We start from the raw sequence: 9,839 nt of genomic DNA, 5'->3' as shown, positions 1-9,839 counted from the left end.
ATGGTGGCCATGAATCACCATAACGACACCCGCTCGTTTCCCTGACTCCCTCCCCCCTCTCCCCCACCCCTACTCCTCCCCTACCACTACCCTCCTCCTCCCCCTCCCCCTCCTCCTCTTCCTCTCTTCTCCTTCTCTTCATTCTATCTTATTTTGTAAGTTATCTTACGACAATTTATTATTTTTTTCCTCTTGCTGTGTGGATTTCAACCCTTTTTTTCCCTCTCTCTCTCTGGACGCAGTTTTTACGTTACGTTACGTTATGTAAGGTTACGCCATGTTACGTTCTATTGTATGTTACGTTACGTAACGCTAGGTGAGGGTATGTTACGGTACGTTATTTTATGTTACGTTAGGTTATGTAATGTTATGCTACGTTATGTTATTGTGTCGCCTCATATTATATGTTTATGTTACGTTATGTTACATTACGTTACGTTATGTTACATTATGTTACCTTATGGTATTTTGGGTTCAGTTACGATAGATTATTTTAATGTAAATTAATAAAAACAGACCTTAAAATAGATAAGTTCTTTACCCTGATCTAATGTTCCTGCTGTTACACCAGTAACAGCAGTAACAACAGTAAGAGCAGTAACAGCAGTAACAACAGTAACAGCAGTAACAGCAGTAACAACAGTAACCGCAGTAACAGCAGTAACAACAGTAACCGCAGTAACAGCAGTAACAGCAGTAACAACAGTAAGAGCAGTAACAGCAGTAACAACAGTAACAGCAGTAGCAGCAGTAACAACAGTAGCAGAAGTAACAGCAGTAACAGCAGTAACAGCAGTAACAGCAGTAGCAGCAGTAATAACAGTAGCAACAGTAACAGCAGTAACAGCAGTAACAACAGTAACAGCAGTAACAGCAGTAACAACAGTAACAACAGCAACAGCAGTAACAGCAGTAACAGCAGTAACAACAGTAACAGCAGTAACAGCAGTAACAACAGTAACAACAGTAACAGCAGTAACAGCAGTAACAGCAGTAACAACAGTAACAGCAGTAACAGCAGTAACAACAGTAACAACAGTAACAGCAGTAACAACAGTAACAACAGTAACAGCAGTAGCAACAGTAACAGCAGTAACAGCAGTAACAACAGTAACAGCAGTAACAGCAGTAACAACAGTAACAGCAGTAACAGCAGTAACAGCAGTAACAGCAGTAGCAGCAGTAATAACAGTAGCAACAGTAACAGCAGTAGCAACAGTAACAGCAGTAACAACAGTAACAACAGTAACAACAGTAGCAACAGTAACAGCAGTAACAGCAGTAACAGCAGTAACAACAGTAACAACAGTAACAGCAGTAACAAAAGTAACAGCAGTAACAGCAGTAACAGCAGTAACAACAGTAACAGCAGTAACAGCAGTAACAGCAGTAACAACAGTAACAGCAGTAACAGCAGTAACAACAGTAACAACAGTAACAGCAGTAACAGCAGTAACAGCAGTAGCAGCAGTAATAACAGTAGCAACAGTAACAGCAGTAGCAACAGTAACAGCAGTAACAACAGTAACAACAGTAACAGCAGTAGCAACAGTAACAGCAGTAACAGCAGTAACAGCAGTAACAACAGTAACAACAGTAACAGCAGTAGCAGCAGTAATAACAGTAACAGCAGTAACAGCAGTAGCAGCAGTAGCAGCAGTAATAACAGTAGCAACAGTAACAGCAGTAACAACAGTAACAGCAGTAGCAGCAGTAACAGCAGTAGCAGCAGTAATAACAGTAGCAACAGTAACAGCAGTAGCAGCAGTAACAACAATAGCAACAGTAACAGCAGTAGCAGCAGTAACAGCAGTAGCAGCAGTAATAACAGTAGCAACAGTAACAGCAGTAGCAGCAGTAACAACAATAGCAGCAGTAACAACAGTAGCAACAGTAACAGCAGTAGCAGCAGTAACAACAGTAGCAACAGTAACAGCAGTAGCAGCAGTAGCAGCAGTAACAGCAGTAGCAGCAGTAACAGCAATAACAGCAGTAACAACAGTAGCAGCAGTAGCAGCAGTAGCAGCAGTAGCAGCAGTAGCAGCAGTAACAGCAATAGCAGCAGTAACAGTAATAGCAGCAGTAACAACAGTAGCAACAGTAACAGTAGTAGCAGCAGTAACAACAGTAGCAACAGTAACAGCAGTAGCAGCAGTAGCAGCAGTAACAGCAGTAGCAGCAGTAACAGCAATAGCAGCAGTAACAACAGTAGCAACAGTAACAGCAGTAGCAGCAGTAACAACAGTAGCAACAGTAACAGCAGTAGCAACAGTAACAACAGTAGCAACAGTAACAACAGTAGCAACAGTAACAACAGTAGCAACAGTAACAGCAGTAGCAGCAGTAAGAGCAGTAGCAGCAGTAACAGCAGTAGCAACAGTAACAGCAGTAGCAACAGTAACAGCAGTAGCAACAGTAACAACAGTAGCAGCAGTAACAGCAGTAACAGCAGTAACAGCAGTAGCAACAGTAACAGCAGTAGCAACAGTAACAACAGTAGCAACAGTAACAACAGTAGCAGCAGTAACAGCAGTAACAGGAGTAACAGCAGTAGCAACAGTAACAACAGTAGCAGCAGCAACAGCAGTAACAGCAGTAACAACAGTAGCAACAGTAACAACAGTAGCAGCAGTAACAGCAGTAACAGCAGTAACAGCAGTAGCAACAGTAACAACAGTAGCAGCAGTAACAGCAGTAACAGCAGTAACAGCAGTAACAGCAGTAGCAACAGTAACAACAGTAGCAGCAGTAATAGCAGTAACAGCAGTAACAGCAGTAACAGCAGTAGCAACAGTAACAACAGTAGCAGCAGTAACAGCAGTAGCAAAAGTAACAACAGTAGCAACAGTAACAACAGTAGCAGCAGTAACAGCAGTAACAGCAGTAGCAACAGTAACAACAGTAGCAGCAGTAATAGCAGTAACAGCAGTAACAGCAGTAGCAACAGTAACAACAGTAGCAGCAGTAATAGCAGTAACAGCAGTAACAGCAGTAACAGCAGTAGCAACAGTAACAACAGTAGCAGCAGTAACAGCAGTAGCAAAAGTAACAACAGTAGCAACAGTAACAACAGTAGCAGCAGTAACAGCAGTAACAGCAGTAGGAACAGTAACAACAGTAGCAGCAGTAACAGCAGTAACAGCAGTAACAGCACCAGTTGTGGTGTTGGTTCTATGTAGAGAGTAATCTCTCATTATCCTTATGTCTCCTATTCTACTTTATTACTCTCTCACCTGTTCGTTCTCATTCCCTTCCTTCCTCACTGTCTCTCATCCCATCTCTGTCAATCTCTCCTATCTTACATCCCATTATTCTCTCTCTTTCTCTCTCTCCATAGATCACACACCCTCTCTCTCCCTCCCTCGCTCCCTGATTCCCTCCCTTTCCAGCTCCCTGGCTCCCTCTTTCGCTCACGTCTCTCTCCCTCCTCAGAGCCAAGGCGCATGTTGTCATACCAGTTGTTAGAGGATAATCACCAATTAGTTATCCCGGCTGTTACGAGATATTAAGCTCCGCCCCTTGTACACCGGGACACATATGGTCACATTATACACACAAACAAACACATTACGTACACACGTACATACACACACACTCACACACACATACACATAAATAAAAAGTGGGTGGTGCATTGAGGCATCTATGGAGTCAAAATAAAAAAAGTTATCTATGGAGGCTAGAAAAGGGAAAATGTATGAGAGTATAGTGGTACCAGTACTGTTGTATGGGTGTGAAGCTTGGGTTGTGAATGTTGCAGCGAGGAGGAGGCTGGAGGCAGTGGAGATGTCGTGTTTGAGGGCAATGTGTGGTGTGAATGTTATGCAAAGAATTCGGAGTTTGGAGATTAGGAGGAGGTGTGGAGTTACTAAAATTATTATTGAGAGGGCTAAAAAGGGTTGTTGAGGTGGTTTGAGAGGGAATAGAACAATATAGGATGACTTGGAGGGTGTATAAATCTGGGGTGAAGGAAGGGTAGGGGGTTGTCCTAGGAGAGGTTGGAGGGAGGAGGTAAAGGAGATTTTGAGTGCTAGGGGCTTGGACATCTAACAAACTTGTGAGAGCGTGTTGGATAGAAGTTAGTAGAGGCCAATTATTTTTTATGATTTGACGTGATGTTGGAGTGTGAGCTAGGTAACATTTACGAAGGAACTCAGGGAAACTGGTGAACCGGGCTGGTGTCCTGGAGGTGGGAAGTACAGTGCTTGCACTCTGAACGAGGGGTGAAGATGCTGTGGTTAGGAGAATCGTTTGAACAGAAATGTTGGCGCCCGTCTCTCAAGGCACTGGCTCCCTTAACCCTGGAAGTGGGAGGGCAGGAAGCGCTGTTATTGTAAACCAGTCTGATGACACTGTAATACAGAGGTGTATTAGATCTAATAATATGACTTCCACCTTACAAACTGTTTGTCACACTTGTTGTTCTCAAGCGTGTCATAACAATCACACACATTCTGATTGTATCTGACTCTCTCTCTCTCATTACCTGCTTTAAATAGCCTGAGACCTGAGCGTAACATGCTGGTGCATTGAAGCTGGGCACAGATATATACAAATTATTAAGAAATGGATTACTTTTAAGCGTTTGTGGATTTCATCTCACACAGGCCTCCAGGAGCATGACGAAGTCGTGGAATTAGCCGAACAAATATTAGAAAGAGAGAGAATGTTGAGTATAACTTTAGTTTTCCAACCGGAAGTTCGGGAGACGTTGTCAGAAAGGAACTAGCAAACGACCTTGAAGAAAGTAGAATAGTACAGATAGGAACTAGCAGATTCATTATCAGTCATAATGAGTACTGTTTGTATGGTGATGTCAGTGACAAATGCAGTGTGTGGACAGAGACAGTGTCATACACTGGTGTGTGGACAGAGACAGTGTCATACACTGGTGTGTGGACAGAGACAGTGTCATACACTGGTGTGTGTATAGAAACAGTGTCATACACTGGTGTGTGTACAGAGACAGTGTCATACACTGGTGTGTGGACAGACACACGGGCCATATATCTTATGAGTGTATAAACATCCTACCTTTCAGAGACATCACCCTGCACACTTTACAGGATATGGCACGAACACCTCAACGTCCACTTCTTGTCCCACTTAAACTACTCTCCCTACTTTCTACTACCACTACTACTACGACAACCTCTTCCTCTTCCCCTCTTGGTCCCGTCCCTGTCCCCCTCACCTATATACAGACTCCCTCTCTTGTGTTAGTGTGACTTTTTAATGGTTAAAGTAGGACCGAAGCATCGTCTAAGTTTCTCTCTCCTACGTCCGGGTTATTTGTGTACTGGAGATTGAGACACTTATGCAACATATGGGAATCTTTTCTGAAGAAACGTTTCGCCACACAGTGGCTTCATCAGTCCAATACAAATCAGAAGGGTGTAAGAAGATGATGAGTTTGAGGTAATCAGTCCCTCAGGCTGGAGTCGATGTGTTCAGTCCATCAATTTTGTGGAAAGTACAGCATAGGGCCGTAGACGTGGCTTATATACTGTAGTCAGGTGAGGGGAAGCAGAAGGAGGCGGGGGGATAGTGGTACCATCCACTAGTCGAAGTAGGTCTTCGTCCAAAGGTTGGACATAGTTGAAGAATTCTTTGTATCAAGATCCCATGATATTCCAGTGTCTGACAGTTGTGATGAATGGTTTAATAAAAAAAACGACAAGTTGAAGTTTGAGATACTTATGCAACATATGGGAATCTTCACTGTGGGGCGAAACGTTTCTTCAATATAGATTCCCATATGTTGCATAATTGTCTCAATCTTCAACTTGTTGGTTTTAAACCATTTATCTCATATTTGTGTATTGTTCCAGTCACGGTATTGTTCCAGTCACGGTATTGTGCCTTTTTTATTCTTTACATCTGAAATTTTGAGACTGCATCCACACTTTGCATTGACTAAGTAAATGAACGATTTTTATAGACATTGCAGTCCAGAAATTCCGAGAGTTTTCTTACTCCTAAAGCCCGACCTTGGGCCAGTCTCATCTGCTGCTAGCCTGGTCAACTTGGCTATTGCTCCTGGAAGTCCGTTGACCCCACTTATCTTTCACAGTCTGGTTGATTTGGCACTTGGCAGAGATACTTATCTAGAAGACTTATATATATGTTCCAGCAGTATTTCTAATATCTTCTGGTAAGATGTTGATACAGTGTTCTCTTATTGCGCCCATGGTGCCCCTGCTTTTTACTAGGTATATGTGCACTTCCTCCCACATCTCTCACTCCAGTATGTTGTTATGGCAGTGTGCAGATTTTGGACAAGGCCCTGAAGTACTTTCCAGGTATATATTATCATATATCTCTGTCTGTCCTCGGCTCCAGAAGAGAGTTCACATGTAATAACCCAGTAATTTAAATTCTTCATTGACTCTCTGCATGTCGTAAATGATCTCTGTTTACATTCCAGCTTTGACATCTCCCCTACCCTGAACGAGGTCGACAACACTGAACAATACTCTAAACGAGAGAGAACAGTCTATTTGAATAGTGTTAAAATTGACACTATTTCTCTTGTTTTGAAAGTTCTCTTTATCCATCCCGTCATCTTCCTGGCAGTCGTGACATTTGCCCTATTGTACTCCTTAAAAGAAAGGTCAGCTGACATAGCCACTCCCAGATCTTTCACTTGTTTCTATCGTTCTATTTGACGATCCTCTTGAGTTATGTACAGTGCTCCTTTTCAGTTCTTTCTTCTTTCCATATATAAGCAATGGGAACTCGTCACCAGTGATCATCATATTCTTTGGGAAATTTATAAGACCTAGATGTGTTCACTCTGCAAGATGAGAAAGATCTTCCCCCGTGTTGCACAAGCCCAGCCACCTCTGCCTCAGGGTATGCAAAATAGTGAAGAAAGGGATAAAAATGTCAAGGAGAACAGAAATATATGTCATTGTGTATATATGTATCCTTGTTATGTACATATGCTTGCATGTGTGTGTGTGTGTGTGTGTGTGTGTGTGTGTGTGTGTGTGTGTGTGTGTACTCACCTAATTGTACTCACCTAATTGTGGTTGCAGGGGTCGAGACTCAGCTGCTGGCCCCGCCTCTTCACTAATTGCTACTAGGTCCTCTCTCTCTCTGCTTCCTGAGCTGTATCATACCTCTTCTTAAAACTATGTATGGTTCCTGCCTCCACTACTTCACTTGCTAGGCTATTTCACTTCCTGACGACTCTATGACTGAAGAAATACTTCCTAACGTCCCTGTGACTCGTCTGAGTCTTCAGCTTCCAGTTGCTAATAAGAAGAGAGGAAATTAATGGAGGGAAGAGTGGATAAGAAGTAACGTTTAACAGGTACAGTGGTGCGAGCCCACAGCCTCACCCTGGGCTGTCACCTGGGGGATGATGAGGGGGATGATGAGGGGATGATAAAGGAGATGATGAGGGAGATGATGAGGTGATGAGGGAGATGATAAGAAAGATGATGAGGGGGATGATGAGGGGGATGATGAGGGGGATGATTAGGGGGATGATGAGGGAGATGAGGAGGATGATGATGGGGATGATGAAGGGGATGATGAGGGGGATGATGAGGGGGATGATGAGGGAGATGATGAGAGGGTGACGAGAGGGGTGATGAGGGAAATGATGAAGTGATGAGGGAGATGATGAGGGGGTGATGAGGGAGATGATGAGAGGAAATGATGAAGGAGATGATGAGGAGGTGATGAGGAAGATGATAAGGGAGATGATGAGGGGGATGATGAGGGAGATAATGAGAGGGTGACGAGGGAGATTAAAGAAATGATGAGGGAGATGATGAGAGGATGACGAGAGGGGTGATGAGGGAGATGATGAGGTGATGAGGGAAAGGATGAGGAAGTGATGAGGGAGATGATGAGGGAGATGATTAGGGAGATGATGAGAGGAAATGATGAAGATGATGAGGAGATGATGAGGAAGATGATAAGGGAGATGATGAGGGGGATGATGAGGGGGATGATGAGGGGGATGATGAGGGGGATGATGAGGAGAATGATGAGGGGGATGATGAGAGGGATGAGGGGGATGATGAGGGGGATGATGAAGATGATGAGGAGGAGGATGATGAGGGGAATGGTGAGGGGGATGATGAGGGGGGAGGTGTTAAGGAAGGGAAGATAGGATGCCGTGGGGACCAGAGATTTTAATCCGGATCTTGAAACACGAGACACAGTGACTTTGACACAGTATTACTCTCTCTCTCTCTCTCTCTCTCTCTCTCTCTCTCTCTCTCTCTCTCTCTCTCTCTCTCTCTCTCTCTCTCTCTCCCCTCCTCCCCACTCCCTCTTCATCTCACCCCAACCTAAGGAAAATAGCTTCCACCTAATTAATCTTTCATTCCCCTGTGACCCCTAAAACAAAATGAACGCGAAAGAAAAACAACTTTCGCCAGACTCCACACCAAACATCCTTTTTTCCCCCTTCTCTCTCTCTCTCTCTCTCTCTCTTCCTCCTCTTCGTTGTCCTCCTCCTGCTCCTCCTTTCCTCCAGTGATACCTCTCCTCCTCCTCCTCCTCCCTCTACTCCCATCCCCCGAGCAACCATTCCTGCCAGTAATTGCCACTGTTAACTATGGCCCCATATTGGACCAATTCCCCTGTTAGCGTCAAGTTTTATCTTGGCGCGGTCAATTTGTGTCGTTGGCTGTGAGATGTCTCCCGGGAGCGCTTCTGTCAGCGTTTATCACGCCTAATGATGTCGCCCAGCACCGCCCCTCACCTCCCGCGACCCCGCCCACTCCTCACTGACACCCAGTCACCGCCTGGCTTTCATCCGGCGCCGCCCCTCGTGGTTTGTTTACAGGCAGTACCGCCAACCAGGGTAGAGATCCCTAAATTGAGAGGTAGGGGAGGGCCAATGGATGGGTGGGTTACATAGAGCGAGTGGCTGGGGAGAGCCAATAAGAGGGAGGGTTGTATAGGGTGGCTAGGAAGATGCACACCAAGGGAGACGTCAAGATGCCTGGAGAAACGCAACACAGACGTTACACTGACTTATCGGGGAGGAGTCAGTGCCCCGTGTGTCGGAAATCAGACTCGCTAACACGCTGTCCACCGCTCGTGTGCGCTTAAAGCATGACACTCAGAACACTGGCGTGAGATTTAAGTGATATAAAAAAATAGATCTTAGTCGTGGCCAACAGAGAGACGATGAAAAATCGAACGGAAGAGGCTTCCGTCAAGCGGCCGAACTCCTCCGGTGAATTCCGCCGCCACAAGCTGCGGCGGCTGGAGTTAGAGGAGACCATAGACGCAATGGAGACGTCGCCGCCTCCCACAGACCTCCCCGATGTGTCGTCCGTGGATACGTTTTATCCAGTTGACTTGTCCGGGGATTCCACTCGAGTGTCCAGCCTGCCGGAGGCCGCTGGCCACCAGCGACCGCTCCTGAAGATTCCCTCGACCATGAAATGCCTGGCGAGCTTCGATCTCCCGGGCAAAGCCGATCTCCACCAGCTCCTCACCAACAACCTCGCCCAGCACCTCGCTGTGCAGAACGAGAAGTTAAAGAATAACCTGCTCTTCAACCACCACAACGGGTTGCTGGTGGCGCCGCCTGTCTCAACGACCCCCATCAATTCCCATCAACAACATTCTGCTGCCCCCCACCACCAACAAAGGGACACCAGAGCCCCCCACCACAACCAACATAGAGTTTCTACAGTCTTCAACCATCGCCAACAGAGGGATACTACCAGCCCCCACCATCACCAAGCAACAACCAGTCCCCACCACCATCACAGAGATACCTCTCCGCCCCAACACCATCAGACTCCAAGAACTTCTCCACAGGATGACAAATCAGAGCCCCCGGACGAGCAACCCCCTGAAGA

At 45.5% G+C, this 9,839-nt stretch overlaps 1 protein-coding gene across 1 annotated transcript in view; it reads left to right on the top strand.

Annotated features, from left to right (window-relative positions):
• Nucleotides 1–9,001: 9,001 nt before the first annotated feature.
• The window catches only part of LOC128692216 (NK1 transcription factor-related protein 1-like), a 12,155-nt gene continuing 11,317 nt past the window's right edge, over nt 9,002–9,839 (top strand). The window contains exon 1 of the mRNA XM_053781291.2: nt 9,002–9,839. This exon is cut by the window's right edge and continues 245 nt beyond it. Within this exon, the coding sequence (XP_053637266.1) occupies nt 9,157–9,839 (683 nt within the window). The 5' untranslated portion in view covers nt 9,002–9,156.

Source organism: Cherax quadricarinatus, chromosome 53, assembly GCF_038502225.1.
Source record: "Cherax quadricarinatus isolate ZL_2023a chromosome 53, ASM3850222v1, whole genome shotgun sequence".
NCBI lineage: Eukaryota > Metazoa > Arthropoda > Malacostraca > Decapoda > Parastacidae > Cherax > Cherax quadricarinatus.
This window is presented reverse-complemented; position numbering and strand designations above follow the sequence as displayed.